Source organism: Nuphar pumila, chromosome 3 (assembly GCF_984573655.1).
Source record: "Nuphar pumila chromosome 3, dmNupPumi1.hap1.1, whole genome shotgun sequence".
NCBI classification, from domain to species: Eukaryota; Viridiplantae; Streptophyta; class Magnoliopsida; order Nymphaeales; family Nymphaeaceae; genus Nuphar; species Nuphar pumila.
Genome location: NC_143251.1, coordinates 128,084,292 through 128,103,527, shown reverse-complemented (window position 1 = coordinate 128,103,527; position 19,236 = coordinate 128,084,292). Strand labels below are relative to the sequence as shown.

The 19,236-nt window shown below is 39.7% G+C and overlaps 1 protein-coding gene across 1 annotated transcript in view; it reads right to left on the bottom strand.

Annotated features, from left to right (window-relative positions):
* Positions 1-10,860, bottom strand: part of SMC5 (structural maintenance of chromosomes 5) — an 89,161-nt gene extending 78,301 nt beyond the window's left edge. Inside the window, exons 1-7 of the mRNA XM_090000038.1 lie at positions 10,679-10,860; positions 10,394-10,571; positions 10,131-10,284; positions 7,797-7,870; positions 6,245-6,394; positions 6,017-6,121; positions 5,797-5,942 (exon numbers count right to left, since the gene is read on the bottom strand). Of these exons, the coding sequence (XP_089856164.1) occupies positions 5,797-5,942; positions 6,017-6,121; positions 6,245-6,394; positions 7,797-7,870; positions 10,131-10,284; positions 10,394-10,571; positions 10,679-10,722 (851 nt within the window). The 5' untranslated portion in view covers positions 10,723-10,860. The remainder of the gene's footprint in view (positions 1-5,796; positions 5,943-6,016; positions 6,122-6,244; positions 6,395-7,796; positions 7,871-10,130; positions 10,285-10,393; positions 10,572-10,678) is intronic.
* Between the last annotated feature and the right edge of the window lie 8,376 nt (positions 10,861-19,236).

The following is a 19,236-nucleotide window of genomic DNA, read 5'->3' as shown; positions in this document are numbered from 1 at the left end:
TTTATTAAACGGGTCGGCTGTGGCAAACACGAACCCGACCCGTTTAATAAACGGGTAACCCGACACGACCCGCCAACCCGTTTATTAAATGGGTTGGGTCGGGTAAACGGGTTTTCAGGTTCGTGGGTCAGGTTGGCGGGTCGGGTTGGCGGGTTGACGGATCGGATTGGCAGGTTGGCGGGTCGGGTTGGCGGGTTGGCGGGTTGACCCACCCGCCTAACCCGTTTATTAAACGGGTCAGCCGGGTTGGCATACCCCCAACCCGAACCCGACCTGTTTAATAAACGGGTTACGCGGGTCGACCCGTTTATTAAACGGGTTGGCTTAAGCCCAACCCGAACCCGCCTAAGAGGCTGGTTGGCGGGTCGTGTCAGAAATTGCCACCCCTAATCTTAGCATTTTGTTATTTGCACTCGTCGAGGTTGCCACAACCTACTCATCCAATCATCGCAACGTAAGAAGACGTACTTGTCAAAAAGTACGATCGTACTTATCCAAAGTACGACTACGATGAAAGAGAAATGGTTCCACAAAAGAAACCCCAACAGATATTATCTACAAAAGAATCAATACAACACAGTTTGGCAAGATAAGTCTTGAATTCACTTCAACAATATTTTGCATATTTCATGATGCAAGGTCGTCTCGGATCTCTCATCCGATCAACAAAGTACTTAACATGTTGTGCATGTCTAAAAGTACGCTATAATGAACAAGGGAGGTGTGTGGGCTTCTCAAAAGGAACACCCAACACACAACTTTATAACGATCCAAAGAATATAGGAGTGCTCATTTGGCATGATTCATCCTTAAAAGCCATAATGCCACATTGAGTCATTCACACAAGGCACATCACTATCAATCTTGCATCCAAAATTTATCTTAATATCGACATGATTCGCACGACACGCGACACTAAGTTTAATAAATGAAGAATGGGTCCTTCAACAAAACCTCACTCGATCATAGGCTCTTGCCCCCAATCGGGGTTATTCAAATTGAGCCGCAACTTGAATCGAGGTTATAAAACATTTCTCCCAAGTGTGTGGACTTGGGAGGACCCAAATGTGACTTCGAAATCCTGCAAGACTTAATCATACTTTGCAAAAGTTGTACATTTTGAATAGCACCGGGTTCGCAGAAGGAAACTCGCTTTTAAAGAACTGCAATGCACAAGCACAACTTCTAGTGTTTTGAAAACAACATAAATCAGGTTAGGCACAAGACTACATTTATGTAAGTACATATTTACCACAAGCGTGAGCATATGCAGATTATAGCATTACAACAAGCAACTCTTGACTTGCAATGCCGCACATCGAGCGAAAAGTACATAAGTAACACACGAGGTACCAAAACCATACCTTGACCACTTAGATAGGCAAACACATAAGGTCATAAGTATTACATGAGACACGAAGTCGTACCTCACTCAAAGGAAACGTGCAGGCAAAAATATATGCAAGCAAACAAGAGCATAGGTATTGCACGAAGTACGAAACCACACCTCAAACTCCTAAGCAACTATGCAAAATAATGATCGAAGAATGAAATTGTACCTCCACCCATGAGCATACAAACAAGATAATGCGAAATGCAGAAGCAATATAACTATAAGCATATCTAGCATGGGCATCTTAATTATTTCAACTTAAATAGGTTCATTTATTGCCCTTTGTGCGACTTTACCCTACCTCGGAATGTTGTGTAGCTGCGTACGCCTACGCGTGAGGATAATACGAGGGTCGGGCCGCGGAGCACGAACGGGGCATGTTGCGTAAGCTGCAAAGGTACGTTATTAGTATGCATTTAAATGAATAGGGAAAACGGCAACAAAGGACTGGGGTCTCGGCTTCTCTACAAAACAAGGCAGGGATCAACGGTTCCTGCCGACTAGAAACAGAACGAGGTAGGGTCCAATGACCCATGCCGCCAAAGGAAACAGGTGCAGGGGCCATCGGCCCCTGCCGGATATTTAAAGAAGGGCAGGGGCCATCGGCCCCTGCTCGACGACTAAGAGAGGGGCAGGGGCCATCGGCCCCTACCAGAAAGAGAAATGGCAGGGGCCGATGGCCCCTGCTGGAAAAATGAGCAGAGAGAGGGAGCGCAGGGGCCAAAGACCCTCTGCGGCTTTCAAAAGAAGAGGCAGGGGCCAATGGCCCCTGTCGTTCATGGAGAAAAAAGGCCAGGGGCCAAAGGCCCCTGTCGGTCTTGGGAAAAAAATGGCAGGGGCCATCGGCCCCTGCTGGGTTTTAAAAGAAAAGGGGCAGGGGCCGATGGCCCCTCGGCCCCTGTCGGAAGGTAAGCAGAGAGAGAGAGACGCAGAGGCCTTTGGCCCCTGCCTGCGGCTGTCGGGAGAGGAGAAGGTAGAAGAAGAGATGGGAGAGGCGGAGAAGGAGAAGACTGAGGAGATAGAGGGTGTACCTAGAAGGGGGGGGCGTCGTCGATGTCGGCTCCCTTGCGAGGTCGTCAGTGGTGGCGATTGGAGAGAGGCAGCAACGTCGGGAGGAGAGGAGGAAGAGGTGTCGGCGGTGTTGTCGTGCGCAGGGCACGGGGAGGGCTCGAGAAAGAGGTGTGGTCGGGGTTCGCAAGAAGGGTCGTCGGCGCAAGGAGAGCGAGGAGGAGGAGAAGAGAAGGGAGGTGTGCCCCCCTTCCCTTCCTGCCATGCTCTTAAAGAGCTCGGGGGAGGCGACAATCGGGGAAACCCTCAAGGGGTTTCCTTATCATGCCGAGGAGGGTGGAGCGGCACGAGTGGGGTGTGGAGCACAGGGGAGGGTTTTTCCCTCACCCTGCGTCGGGTTTTAAAACCCCAACGAGAACGAGCCTGGGTCAGGTCCCAACCCGACCCGGGTCCGATTTTTTTTTTTTACGTGGGTTTTACATCTCATCTAGTTATCGCAGTATCAGCATGTTGTGCATGTCTTGTGATACTGTTTGCAATAAACGGGGTATGAGTTTCTCAGTAGAACCTCGCCCAAGCATATGCTCATGCCCCCAACCGGGATTATCTGAGTCATATCAAACTCTCAAACCGAAGTTGTAAAATATTTTTCCCATATGTGCCGACTTGGGAAAGCTTATTTGCAATTTTGCAACCTATAAGCGTGTAGACTTTGCTTTGCAAAATTACGTATTTGGAAAGCTGAATTCTCACAAGGAATCCCTTTTTAAAATTCTAGCGCCCATGCACAACACCCGTGTCTTTTGAAAAAGAGTGAGTAAGAAGCAGGTAGGATAGGATATGCTCTTGCGTATCTCACAGGGTTGTATTTATGTAGAAGTAATACATATATTACAGCGTGACGACAAGGTATAAAGCATGACTAGATATGCGAAACTGCACAGCGAGCTAAATAAGTATGTAAGCAATGCACGTGGTACAAAACCGTACCACAGCTAAATAAATGCATAAGCAAAAATTGTGCACATGATAGCCTAGCGACAAAGTAAATGACATAAAGGAAAGAGGACAAGGATCACAAAACTGCGTCCTTGAATTTAAATGTGTAAGCAGTAGCATGTGCACGTGATAGCGCAGCGGCAAAGTAAATGACATAAAGCAATACTTGATGTGTGAAACCGCACAACAAGTCAAATAAATTGTGTAAGCAGTGCGTGAGGTACGAAACCGTACATCGGCTAAATAAATACGTAAGCAGTAGCCTATGCACTAAAGCATGGCGGCAAAGTAAATGACATAAAGGAAAGGACAGGGATCGCAAAACTGCGTCCTTGAGTTAAAAACGTGTATAGCAGTTTAAATGTTATATGCATAATTTAGTTTGTTCATTGTCCTTTGTGCAACTTTTCTCTACCTCAGAAAAGGTCGGCTACGCTGACATTTCCGGGCATAGGTGATCAGTGGCTCGTGCCTCGGTGCGCACATAGAGTCTCTTGCGCCAATGGAGTGCGCTACAAGGTTCATTGTACTGCATAAATGCTACAATGGTGATTCTTTATCAAAAAACAAGTGTTGATACATGTGAGGGGTTGAACCCGAAAAGGGAGGGCAGGGTTGCACCCCTGCCCGCCGTCCTCAAAAGGAAAAAAGAGGGCAAGGTTGTGCCCCTGCCCGACAACAGAAAAAGAAGAGAGGGGGCAGGAGTTGTGCCCCTACCCATCGATCTGACAGAAAAGAGCAAGGGGGGCAAGGGCGCAGCCCCTGCCCGCCGGCCTGACAGAAGAAGAGGAAGGGTGGCAGGGGGCACACCCACGCCCGTCGACCAGCTTGAACAGGGAGGGGCACCCCTCCCTGGTTAAAAGAAAATAGGGAGGAGGAAGCGCCACTTCCCTGCACAAAGAGAGAGAGAGCAGGGAGGGCCTCGCCCTCCCCTGTCGAAAAAAGAAGGCAGAGAGAGCATCACCCTCCCCTGCCGAAACAAGGAGACAGAGAGGGGGGGCTCCCCTGTCGAAAAGAGAGGGAATCACCTTCCCCTGCCGAAACAGGGAGACAAGGAGGGGTTGTGCCCCTCCCCTGTCGAAAAAGAGAGGGCAGGGAGGGCATCGCCCTCCCCAGACAAAACAGGGAGACAAGGAGGGGTTGTGCTCCTCCCCTATCAAAAAGAGAGGGCATCGCCCTCCCCCGCCGAAACAAAGAGACGGGGGGACAGGGAGAGGTCGCGCCCCTCCCCTGTCGAAAAGAGAGGATCGAGAGAGGGAACGGGGAAGGGGGCAGCCTGCCAACTGGACGGAAAACACAGGTGATGGCAGGAGGGCAACGCCCTTCTACCGGCCAAACCATGCGAGAGGGAGAGAGAGAGAGAGAGGTATGTGTACCTGCAGGGGGTCACCAGCAAACCGAGGGATAGAAGGTCAAACGAAGAGAGCGGGGGTCCAGGGAGAGAACAACGACAGAAGAGAGGGGGAGCTAGGGGTTCTCCTGTGCGTAAAAGGAGAACCCCACCCCCGTGTTTAAATAGAAAACATGGGGGCTCAAACGGATCCGGATTCGGATCTGGGTTAGATCTGGTCAGATCCAACCTGGATCTGAAGATTTTTTTTAAACAATCGGGTTTTACACCCACCGTGACTAAGAACCTTGTATCAATCTTCATACTTACCACACATGGTTTTAAGCTAGTGTTTGAATTCGGCAATTTAATATTGTTGAAGAACCATGTGTTTATATGTAAAGACATACCCCACCCGAGTAATAGCATGTGAGATGAAAAAAGTGTAGATGTTTTAAATAAAAAAAAAGCATAAAGGGCAGAGCTGCAGCAGGAGAAAAAAATTGATACATTTTCTAAAACATTTCTACCATAACGGTATGGAAAAAAGAAAAGAAAAGCAAAAAACAAAAGAAAATTACCCCCCCCCAAAAAAAATGCTACTTAAGATCAAATCTCATCTGCAACCAATTAACCAGTAACAAACTAATCATAATCACGGTAACACGGGTGCCTCTGCACCCCAAAAGAACCTGTGTCACACCCTCACCTATGTGCCATAAGTCTGATTGTTCAAGTTTAAAAGAAAATTTTAAAAAATTATAATTGTATAATTTAAATGCATTCTATGCCCCCCCAACCCCACATGAAAAAAAGATTTTTAAAATTGCCATGTCACACCTTTTGCACCTGCACCCGCACTTTTGTGACAAGATCATAATATAAGCTCCCCATATATAAGAATATCAAAGCCATAACATGTTCTCATCAAGCAACAAAACACCTAAATTGCATTAGTAAGTTTATAACTTTATATGCACAAATAAGTAAACAAAATGCAGTATGGAAATAATAGATTTGGCAAATAAGATATCATTTTGTTCCATGCTTGAAGAAGAAGAAATACTCAATAGGTTTGGTAAGATCATTTAAAACTTTAACGGATTGATCCAGCTTTTGCTTTGCAGCTTTTTCCTGCTCTTTTGCTTCCATGTATTCCACTTTCTTCACATCATACTTCAGCCATGGCAGTTTCTTTTTCATGGATTCAGCCTGCAATTGGAAGCCAAACAGTAAGTAAAACATTTCAATACCTAGAACTATGCATTTCAAAAAATTCAACCAACCTTTGCAAGCAGCTGCTCTCTCTGTCGCACACGTTCAACATCTTTTTCTTGTTCTGCATTGAGTGCCTTTAGCTGGTTTAGAGTATCACTATTTTGTTTAACAGTCTGAAGAAGAACCAAAAAATCTCTTGAGCAAGATCTTTCAATTAAAACAGCAACAAAAAAGCCACCAACTTTTCATAAGGAATAAACTTAAAGAAATAGCAATGTAGAGACCAGTAAACTCACCACTTCAAGCTTTTTAAGTTCTCGACTTTTATCTACGAGAGCACGATGTTGAACTGGAAGTTCTGGATCCCCAACAGCCTTCTCAGTTTCTTCTAAAAGTTGTACAGGACTTAACTTAGCAAACTCAGAGACCCTGTCTTGTGGTAAGAACTGCATATCATCAGCAGTGACCGAATGTCAACGACTACATTTTACAACAGAAAATACAGAACTACTAAAGCCTGATCTGACAAGAGTTAAAGGAAGGTCAAGAAGATAACACATGAAAGAGCCAAAAGGCCAAATTACATGACAGCATAAGAACATTCCCAGCATAGTAACTGTGATGCATTACAATGTTAATGTCCAACAAAGCAGTGCCCAATAAGATGGAACTTCTCAGTAGTCAATAGTCATCTCTTGATATTGTTTTTCACCTAGAAAATGAAACATCTCAGGGACAAAAAAGGAAAGGGAAGGGGTTTCTTAACATTTTGTTGACAATATACACTAAAACAATAATACACCAATTCCCATGTAAGATACAAAAGCCTAAAAGCAGGCTCTGGTTAAACAAAAAAAATACAATTGTTGAAGATAACGCATAAGATGCTTCAAACACAGCTGGAGTTTAATGCTTACTTATAGATTCATCTCAAGACATATGGAATCAGTGTACAAGGTGTCATCGCTTATCAGTTGCCCAATCTATGCAGATATTTAAAATTATGCCTTTGTTTTTCCTATAGTTTTCATCTTTTTTAAAAGGGATTGTGTGACCTAGAGACACTTCCAAATGAGTAATGATTATCATTCCATTTTTTCATATGATGATTACCATTCCACTTTTTCATATGAACCCTTCGATGGCTTATTGACTGCCTTGATTAGTTTCACAAAAAAGAAGATGAACCAGAAGAATATCTGATCTTGTTTCTGGATTCAGTAGAAAAGAGATATACCTAGTTTTCAGTAGTTTTTGCTCCTCCATGCATCGAAAAAAATGCCCATAATAAGGGCACAACTGTCAAGAGCCTACAATTTCTGTTACCATGCCTACTACTGAATTTTGCAAGTAGGATACAAAAAGGTCTTTGAAATGACGGTTCATATAGTTCAACCAAACTATCACCAATTGACAAATATAATATATGATCCACCATACTAGTAACTAACATTAGAACTTTATGTTAGTCGTACTTTAGCAGCCACTGATATTTTAACTTGCGGAAAGTCCCTCATGATCAATAGACTTATCAGGAATACTTATGAACTGGATCTCATTCAACATGAATTCTTATTTTGATGCATAAAGAACTTAGAAAACGGATGCATAAAGCAAACATTTAACATAGCAAATCTCTACAGTTCATGAAATTATTTTTCATGTACTCGTAAACAATTAACATCTCAATAAAAGCATATCAAATGAATGATCACAAATTCTGTAAAAAAAAGGGCACATCAAAGGCTAATGTGAATGAAAAACTTACACTTACTGTCTAATGATTTACAGCTAGTTTAACGAAAAACTGCTCTTAGAACAAAGTTAGGGGTCATAAGATGAAGCAACCTGAGTTAAGTTGCCCACTTGGATATTGAATCTCTGAATAATGTCAATAGCATCTCTCTTTGGTGTTGCTTTGCCTAAACACAGCAAATCACATGAAAGCATTATATCTAACATGTCTAAATTGAAGACCCATTTAGCATCAAATTACAGACCTGATAGAATTTTTCATAACTGAAATATGTAAGTATATATGCAAATTGTATGATCACAAAGCTATCTGGTTTTAAATAAACATCTGCTAATTTTGTCAGTAGGCATTTTTGAGAAATGTTACACATGTATCATCGTTGGTGTGCTACCCTCCTCCTGTGCATTTTATTATTTATAGAGGTATTCTTATAGTTTTTCGTTCTTTGTTGTAAAGTCAACAGTTTTGTCTGTTAGTGAGAGTAGGGCTTCCATATATTGTTGTAACTTGTAACCCTTTATTGTTTAGTTCTAATGGAGTTTTTCTGTGCTTTCTCTCATCTTCTTCTTTGAGCCCTTTCTTGTTCTTGCTTTAATAGGCATCAAGTTCTCTAATAAAAGGCAAAAGGGTCCCACATGCCATGTGATGTGTTTCACATACCTTTGCAATTCTATCCTATAGATGTAAAAGAACGACGGAACAATTCAATGGCTTCTTCCACTTTGACTCCAATGACAAAATTACTTATCACACTGTATTATATTAAAAGTGTGTGTGCAAAAAGTAAAGAGAGGGCAAACGAAGTCAAACATATGGAACAATAGCTTACTCATGAGCCCTAAAATGGACAGACTTCTGGATTTATTTATTTCTTGGCAAAACCACACTGCAACATCTGAATAGTCTTTTAAAACACATAATACTTTGGCAAAATTAGGATCCATATACAACTCTTCCTTCTGTTTGGGCATTTGAGTCCCATCGTTGACAAACTTTTGGCATGTTGGTGACTGGACATCAAAACCATAAATATGCTACTTACAACTTTTCTGAGGAAAATTGCACAAAAGGAAGATGCATCTCTGGCAAGTCCCAATACTTGAACAAAGTATACCTTAGTGATTGCAACAGGCCTTCAAGGAATGTCATTATACAGCATGGGTAAAACCATCATGAGATTTGAGCAAGATCTTTATGAAGTTTTTCCGAATATCTCAACAAGGGTAATGAAAAAGATACATTGCACAGCAGTCAGATTAGCTCACCAAGAGGCTCCATGAATCCTATCATTCTACGAAATAAAAACCCACCAAAGGCTATTGATCGGTGGCTCAGATATAACAAGAACCGCTTTTGTAATAACTGTTAGAAACATGACAAGGAATGATAAAGACTTGGCTCCCAATCATATACCTCTAGAGACTTGAGGAATTTGCAACATCAAGGGAGAAAAAATTGCACGTAACTCCAAGATTTGTGCTTTAGTGATTTCAGTTAAAATCATTACTTTAAGGAAAACAGGCCTGTTCAGATGCAAAAATGCCTCACAGAATTATGTAAATATCCAAACAACGACCATGAAGAAATGTGTACAACAAAACTTGCCCTTGCCATCTGTTACTATTGACTTCTGCCTGAGCTGTCACAGCAAAGAAGCATGCATGGAGCCACAAACCACCAGCACGGGCTCAGGCCTGTAATTCTATAGTGCAGCTATGAATGGATTTTTTTTTTCAGTATTTATGAATCACCAATATATTTCAATGGGCATGATCAATATTTCCATAGAGACCATTCTTTTTCTATTTTATGGTCATGTAAATCGTGAAATGCATATCACCTATAACTATTTTTTGGCAAAGATAAGAATTAACTCTAATCGACCATATCTTTTCCTCCGTACAACATGAAGTCAAGAAAAAGTTTAATTCTGGTAATGTTTAAATGGGAGTTTTAGAAATGGCCACTGTTTTTTCTTTTCTTTTTTTCTAGTTAATGAATGGCCGCTGGTAATTTCAACTTTCTATTTTCAAAGATGGTGAAAATTTTGCATAAACCATGTACGCAATGATAGAATTTTGCTTGGAAATACACAAACATCGTAGAGTCATGTGAACACCCCTTGTAGCATGTCAGATATCGAATTGTTTAAAAAAGAAAGAGGCTAGGAAATGGATCGAAGAGCATAGTGCAAACTTCCATCATATTATTTTTCCTTTTTCCTGGATTTGTTTGAATCCAACCCTGTATTCCCAGCATATCAAATAAAATAGTATGTACCGACAGGGTTTCTAATTTCAATCTAAACCAGACTAACAATCATCCAAACAGACGTTGCAATTGAGAAGAAGAAGAAGAATAGCAGGGCCTTTGAAATTCAAATGTAGCGGCCTATTAAAACCATTGCAGTGGGAAAACCACGATACCATTAATCTGCCAATCCGATCTGTTGTGTATATCGATCTTCCGCGTTATACAAATCTTCTCCTCCGGCGTGCTACCACGCAGGGAGATCTTTATGTATCCAGACTCCTCCCCTCGTTTCACGTAGGCACCGATGCTCGAAGCCCGGCCGAGCAACTACGAAACGAACCGCATTCAGTTCACCCTCGCGGAAACATCATCATCAACAACAACAGTCCAATGCGCTATGCGAAAAACCAAACCGAAAGAGGGGGGGGAGAAAGACCTGGGGTTCTCCGGCAAGACCGAGAGCGATGGCGCAGACGAGCGAGCTCTTCCCGGAGCCGTTGGGCCCGATGACGAGGTTGAGGCGGGACCCGGGATTGCACTTCAGGTGGTTGTAGGTCATGAAGTTGTGAATCTCGATCTCGATGATGTTCCCCGGGACGTAATCGTCCTCGCCCCTGCACCCATAACGGGATAAGAAGAAGGCGCGTTAGAAATTTGGGGATTCTTCCGGACCGATCGAGGGTCGAAAGCCCTAGAGGATGTGGAGGAAGAAATCGTCGACCTGTGAGCGATCTTGAGGCGCTTGGGAGACTGATTAGACTCCATTGTAGTGGGGAAAAGAAACTTCGTGGGAAACGCGATTCCCAGGGGTTTAGGGCTCCAGCGGAGGTGATGGCGCCGGCTGCATCAGTGAAGTTCCCGCCGCCAGGGTGAGAGAGAAAGAGAGAGCAGGAAATTGGCGCCAATCGAATGTATCGGTTCGGTACAAACTTAGCGGGTTTCTCCCGCAGGACGTATCGGTTAGATAAAGAAGAAACTGGTGAATGTTTGCTTTTGCTTACCCTCGTGGGTATGGGCGAGGTTGTTTTGACCAAATCTGACTTAAAGGATGTGTTCGGCATGATCAAACTAAGTATAAATCAACACTTTAGTCAAAGTTTTTAGACAATTTTTTTTTACATTTATACAGCAAAACCGCATAAAAATTCTGTGGGCTTATCCCTTGCCTCTAAAGAGTAGCTAAGTTTTGATTGCGACAAGAGTGACACTCATGAGATTTGAACCTATACCACCTGCCTAGCAGCTTAGGCTCCATCTCACTACTCCAAACCCTTTGGGGGGCTAAAAGTGGACTGAGAAAGCTGAAGTTAGGCAGACTCCTACCAATTATACAACCATATACCATTGGGATTCTAACTTGCAAGTCCCAGTACACTAACTGCTCCTGCAAAACAAAAGAGCTCCCGTTGATAAAAGCAAGTTTTTAGGTTTTTAATATGTACAAGTTTTTAGATATAAAAAAAAAAATGAAAGTTGATAATTTAACCGTGGTAAAATAACATGATCCAAATAGCAGTTTCTACTGAATTTAATATTTAGATAACATCTGACGTGTAAACATAATACTGAAAAAAGATAGACAATATTATTCATAACCATTGTTTAGAAGTCCCTTTTCAAAAACAACCATGATTTTAAAGGCATGCCTTTTCTTTTCTAAAATTCTTCAATAAACAAACATGAATCTTAAGAAAAGGGCAACATTCGGACAATGTTTGATTGCCTACAAAAAAGCATCCTTTATTAGCTTGTATAAGATATCATAAAAAGATGAGCCATAGGATCACGAAGAAGTTAGCAATGATGGGTTGGTTTCTATTAGAACTACAAGATTGATCATGTATCCTGTGAAGATGGTAAGCACAACAAAAAAGAAGAGTCCAAGATGATCATGCATCCTGTGAAGATGGTAAGCACAATAAAAAAAGAAAACTCTGAAAATAAGATTAATAATAAACAGGGAAAAGTTATCCCTAACAATATCAAATGTATAAATTCTTGTCATGTTTAGGGATGGCAGCGGACAGGAGCCATGGCCCACCCGGCCTCACCCCATTTGAACAGAGGCAGAGGCAGGGATGAAGGTTAAAATCAAAACTCGTGCACTGTCTTGTCTATGAGCGTCGATGAATCAAACGCCCCTTGAGAGAACATTATGGTTACTATACTCCTTTGCCTTTGCAATTGATGGATGAACACACTTGTCCAAGAAGACTCTTTTGTGCCACCTCAGCTGCATGCAATGGACAATTCCATTTCATTTTAGTAAATCCGAAGTATCAATGGTTTATTGGATGTTGTGGGGCTTACATTATTTGAGGCATAACAGTCATTACGGACTGTTGCGTCTTGTATCACTGAAACCTTTGGGTTTTTGCAAAAATGCATGCAACCCTGTGCATTTTTGCGGTATCCACTATTATGGTGCAAACACCATATCGGCTTTTCCTGCATAAAGAGGAGCTCATTTTCAATCTTCCACCTTTTTTTTTTTTTGGTAATGGTTCCCGTGGGAAGGGTCAAAAGAGAACTTAAAGGAAAGGCTAACGTGAATACAACCTGTCAATTGTGGGATCCAACAACGGATGGTGGGTGATCAGGTGCAGCAGCTGCTCAAAAGTATGGAATCACATTGCACTCGATCTGCCCTATATGGAGAGAGAGGGAGAGAGCAACATTTGATTGTTAAGAGAGAGAAAATCGCTGACACAAAACATCAAAAAAACCATATCTTTTGCATTATCTACCAACAGAGAATCTGGTTGTCAAGAAATAGAAGTTAATAATGCAACTAAGCTTCCTCTAATGTAGATGAGTTTGTAACTGGGTCCTGAACTGATGCTTTAAACTAATTATACCAATTGGGCTTGATCTTGGTAGACCCATCACCCATGAGCTCACATTAACAAGAAGTAAAGATCAAGTTATTTAAGGTCAATAAAATACAAGCCTATGACTTACATACTTCAAATAATATAAATATAAATAAATATATACTCACTCAACTGAGTAAACTAGAAATACATTAACTTTTGATTAAATCAAGAATTTCATGTTTGTTCTTTATTTGACGATACAAATGCGATCTAATGAACTGGCTCTTGAATTATCCATTTAGGGCATGTTTGATTGTGCGCCTTGTAGGATGTTGCGGACCCGCGCCACAGGGAGGGTGGTGTGTGTTCTCCCTGAAACACAAATTGTGTGTTCCTTTGTGTATGGAGGAATATCTTGGGACCCATGATAATTCATATGCCAATGTTGCCCACGATGACTTTATAATAAAATAACATATAAAAAAGGTAGATATGCTTTTGACAAAAATGTCCTCCGGTAAGATAGATATGCATTGGATGAAAATGTTCTCTCGCTCCACGTAAATAGATTTGCACATTTCGCCTTTGTTTTTAGCTTGTGTTACAATACATGGCTGCCTTCTCGTTCCTGTCTGATGAGTTGTGGAGCCTGATTCATACTTTTTCCCCTTACAGAAAAGGAGGTCTGGGGTTCCCCTGGCGCGGTAAGCAGAACGGGGTCCAGGGGGGACGCCCCTGGCAGGGGGTCGTGGGGGCAACGCCCCTCGGAAGAAATTTTTTTGGGGCTTATGTTTGAGACTCAGTTTCTTATGGATCAGACCCAACTTGTTTAGGTTTAGGGCTGTCGCCCTTGCCTTGTATAAATTTTTTCTTTTCTTTCTCTCTTGTAACTATTGAAAAAAGCAATAAGATTTCTCTTTGAGCGAACGTGTTTTTTTTTTTTTATTCTCTCTCTATTGAAAAGAGCAATTTACATTAGAAATCAGATAAAAGAGTAGCGATTTATAGTAGAAATCAAATCAGAGAGTAGTGATTTATAGTAAAAATCAGATCACAGAGTAGCGATTTATAATAGAAATTAAATCAGAGAGTAGCGATTTATAGTAGAAATCAGATAAGAGAGTGTCGATTTACAGTAGAAATCAAATCAGAGAATAACGATCTACAGTACAAATCAGATAAGAGAGTAGCGATTTACAGTAGAAATCAAATCAGAAAATAACGATTTATAATAGAAATCTGATTTGTATTATAAATCGCTATTCTCTAATTTGATTTATACTCTAAATCGCTACTCTCTTATCTAATTTGTACTGTAAATCACTATTCTCTGATTTGATTTTTACTGTAAATCACTCATCTTTTATCTGATTTCTACTGTAAATCGCTGCTCTCTGATTTAATTTCTACTATAAATCGCTACTCTCTAATCTGATTTCTATTATAAATCGCTACTCTCTGATTTGATTTCTACTGTAAATTGCTACTCTTTGATATGATTTTTACTATAAATTGATACTCTCTTATTTGATTTTCACTGTAAATCGCTACTCTCGTATTTAATTTGTACTGAAAATCGTTATTCTCTGGTTTAATTTAGACTGTAAATCGCTACTCTTTGATCAGATTTTTGTAGTAAATCGCTACTCTCTGATTTGATTTATATTATAAATCTGTGAACACCCCAAATTTTTCAAAAAATTGTAAAAATTACCCTTTTGCCCCTAATTTCATTTTTCTGAGAAAATCAAAGCAATTTCAAAGTTAAATTTCAGTCATTCTTCAGATTTTCTGAATTAAATTCCATATTGGTATATTCAAAATTAATCTCAGATCCAAATCCAGTGTCTTAAATCCATATTTCCTCAAAATCCGGATCTAAACCCATTTCTGAAGAAATTTTCTCAAAATAGCTTTTAAATCCTCAGAAAAAATTCCTCTTGTAAATATTTTTACAAAAACACAAAAAATTAGTTTTGACCTTTGGTTTTTCGTAAGACTCTAGGATTTTCTTTTAAAAATACAAAAAAATGGAAAAATAACGCAAAAAATCAAAAAATTTGGAAAAATTATGAGAAAAACAAATGAGTTTATGCTTTTTAAAATCAATTTTGCTAAAAAAATCATTTTTAACCATTTGTATGAAAAGTCTTGTTGAAGGAGCCTCCTTTTGGAAAATCCATTTTTTTTTTTTTACAAATGAACCCTTCTTAGGGTTTCTCTTTGAGAGACCTTGGAGAGAGGTGGTGGCCGACTCTCTTCATCGCCCCTCTCTCTTTCTCTCTCCTCCATGGTCGATCACACGCCTTCCTCCTCCATCCATCTGTAACAGTCACAAACCCTAAACGAATCTCTCGAACCTTCTCTTCCTCCTTAAAAGAGCATGCACGAAGCCCCATTGATCCACCGCTTCTCACCCCCGCACCCCTCTCTTTCCTTCAATCTCCTTCATCATCTTCACTCCAATCTTCTTATTCTCTACTGGTTCTGAGAGAAATTCCACAATCGGATTCCCCTTTCATCCAAAATCCTCTGCAGCAATCAGTTTGTTTTCCTGAAAGCGTGACTGTAATGGGTAATCTGAGGATGGCATGTGTCCCGAACGATTGTGGTTTCTGAGCTTGTATTCTCGTGCCATGGAGCCTAACCGAGTCCAGTAATAGCCTATAAAACCACAGTTGAAGCTATCATTCGGTGGCTTACAGAGACTCCAGAACTCCAGTAAATCACAGTGAGTATTTTCTATTCCCCTTTCCCTCTTTGCATTTTGATTCCCGATTTTCCTTTATCTTTATTTAATTATTAAAGCACCATTGATGGTAGTGATTTGTTCATAACAAATCAACCCACTCTGTGCGACATCAACGGAGTGCTTGCACTCCAACAAGTTTCCTTTCCTCTTTTCTATTTTTTTTTTATATATAGCCTAGATCCATTTTCTTTTATTCTGTTAATTTCTCTCTTCCGGTATTAACGATAGTTTCTGTTTGGATTTTTTCTTTTCTTCTTTTATTGGGTTTTAATACTTGAATTAAAATCCTTCATATGACCCATGAGCAGCCCTTCTAGTTCAATTCGCCCCTTTTCAATTATTTTACAGCAGTTGGCTCTGTTAAATATTCATGGAGTTTAGTCATTTTCGTGACTTTTTTTTTACATTCTTGTGATTGGAAATTCATGATCATGGATCCATTATGATAATCAACATTTTTGGATTGCATTTTTATAGATGGCGACTTCTAGGTAAATGATGTTTTCTTGAAAATCATGCCTTTACAGGTTATGATAGAGAAGATGTCTTTCAATTCTTCTTCTTTTTTTTAAGATTATGATTGGCATTCATCGTAATATAGGTTCATATCACTAATTATGCGATTAGTTGAATAAGCTTGAACATTCTCATTGAGTTTTTGAGTCCTTCATGGGCCCATTCCTGACTTGAAAGAGGGAAAATCCAATGTGATCCCGTGATAAAGCAACATGACAGGCGTGGTTGCAATCTGTGGTGGCATAGCAGCATCAATTATCCCCTGAAAATGGGAATTCTCTCATTGGGCATATGGATGAGATCCCTATGTACATTACCTGGTAACTGGTTATTCTCAATGGTGCTTGATATTTCAGATTTTTTCATCTCACCTACCGAATTACTGTGCCTATCTGTGGTTTTCTGAGTTATTCATCTGCTATTGTTGATATATTGGTGGCCTACCATGTTACCTTGAGCATTGTATGCTCTGAGAATCATGCTCCTCCAGCACATGCCCTCTCTTATCAAAGCCATTTCAGATCTTGTAGAGATGACCTGAAAAGGGGTGGGTACGCAGTCATCTCTGGGCATGATTCCTAATTTTCTGCAGTGGTAAGACGAGCCAATACTCTTCTATGGGGTGTAATTATCATCATATTGGAGACAAAAGTTGCAGCTCCTTGTAAACATCATAACAATTTTATATATCCGGAAGTTCTCATTCATCTGATTGTAGGTACGAAGCAAGGACTCTCACCCTAGAAGCTGGAGTGGAGTCCATTGGTCCGAGTGATAAGCTTGGCTACTAAGAAAGTAGCACAACACCAAAGAATTTTGCAGAGGTAAGCTTGAGTTTGTTTAATTTATCTATTTATAACATCTTCTGCCATATGACACGAGTTGGCGGCATTACATTATTGATTTTGTTTTCCTGCCCATTCTCATATCAATATGTCTGCCTGCATGTTCTAAAATCAGAATCGAGATATATTTTGTTTGGTTGCTTATGAAATTATTCGATTTCAAGATTGATTAAAACATCGTCCTTAGATTTACATTCAAATTTGAGGCATTAATGCCCAAAGTTTTGAGACATGGCTGCCATTGGATTACATTATGAAGGAAATATCTGAAGGTAACAACATCACTTACTACAATAATGCAATTCTTTTTGCATTGACTCTTTACCTTGATGGGTGTCTATCATACAACATCCCAACCCCTGCATGACCTCAGGGCCTGTTATTTGCCCAAGTAAACCTACCTTGTTAGGTAATCCAACTAGCTTAGGGCAGCTATTCACACGTTCCAGTGGGCTCATTCGGTCACCACATTCCCTATCACCATTTGCTCTTTTAGCATGGTTCCCCTGCTGGATCCAGCACATGCTACAACAGCCGCACTCCTTTGCCCCTTAATGTTGTGTCACATCTAGGCATATAATACTCTGTGTTTCATCCACTGTTGTTGTACGTCTTCCCTGCTCCATTAGTGTATTCACTACCCTTGCCCACCTGCATTTTCATTCGTATGACCTCACATTGCTGCTTCTACATTGGCATCCATCAACATTCATTCACTTGCTGTTGTCACCGACTGCAATGACACCTTCATAATGCCCAATTGAATCACTATTTGTTGTCATAATAATTCATGTATATTATTCAATATCAATCCAGCTATTAGGCAATTTTTTTATTTACCTTAGCCTTGTATAAACATCAATTGCATTCATTTTCAAATACAAGCACTGCATTCCCATTTGGATAAAATCGTATATGCTTTTCCCATTTAACATAAGTATAACATTTGGGCTTTTATTCAGTACTTTTATCACCCTTCATATCTTGCAATCTTGTGTTGTATTAACTCTGTTTTGCAGGAAATGAAATGCTACTTTTCTTCTTAAATTTGAATTTTAAATTCCAAAACTTGTAATAACTAGATATCAATGAGAAACTTATATTCTTTGTTTTAGATAGAATGTATGAGCATTGTAAATATCATTGCTTGTTTTCATACATTTTTGCCTTTATTTCTCAAATTCTCACAATGGTGAAACACGAATGACATGTGCACCATTTCGTAAGAGGTAAATTAATCCTAAGTTGAAGATTTACATCAACGGCCATAGTCGGGATGTAAACAAGACTTAGTATCTTTATCTTTTATAAAATAACATTGGATCCACATTAGATCCTTTTTCAAAAAATCATCATATTTTCTTCAAATATTTTTCTCTTTTATCAGAATTTAATCTAAAATTAATTCAATATATATACCAATGGCCATAGTCAGAGTATATTGAGAGTTAATTTCATCTTAAATTCTATAAAAGCACCAAAAATGTGTTTTATTCTTCACTTGAATTTAAATGTAGTTATTACATAATACATTCAATGACCATAGCTAGGGATGTATTATGTCTTCAACCTCATTTTTAATTCATTTGAAGAATGGAATAGCTTTTCAAAATCCAATTTCAATTTTTTTAAATTCATTCATCATATAGGATAGAATTGCATCATATTTTCAAAATTCTTTTTTCAAAACTCCAAGTGATGTAAATATCTTCCTCAATCTATCTTTAATTCTTAGAAAATCCAATTCATCATTTTATTTTCAAATTCAAATTCGTTTTCAAATCTCAAAGTTCAATTTAACTTTGAGATTTCAAAGTCATTTTTATATTCAAATTCAAATTCAAATCAGATTTCAAAGTTCAATTTGACTTTGAAATTTCAAATTCATTTTATATTCAAAACTCTAATCAAACTCAAAGTTCAAATTTAACTTTGAGACTCTTGATTCATCTTCTAAATTCCAAATTCAAACTTAAAAAATTCAAGGTCTAATTTGACTTTGAAATTCGTTTGTATATTCAAATTCTAAATTTCATTTTTCAAGTTCAATTTAAACTTGGAAGTTCTTGATTCATCCTCTGAATTTAACTCCAAATCTATTTTAGGATCCAAGATTCAACACTCATATTGGATCTCAGACTTCAGATCCAATTTTCTTGTAGGATCCAGAATCCAATTTCACCTTGGATCTCAGACTTCATATCCAAAATTTCCTTCAGGATCCAGAATCCATTTTCACCTTGGATCTCAGACTTCAGATCCAATTCCACTTTAGGATCTAGAATCCAATTCTACTTTGGATCTTAGACTTTAGATCCAATTCCATCTTAGGGTCCAGAGTCCAACTCTA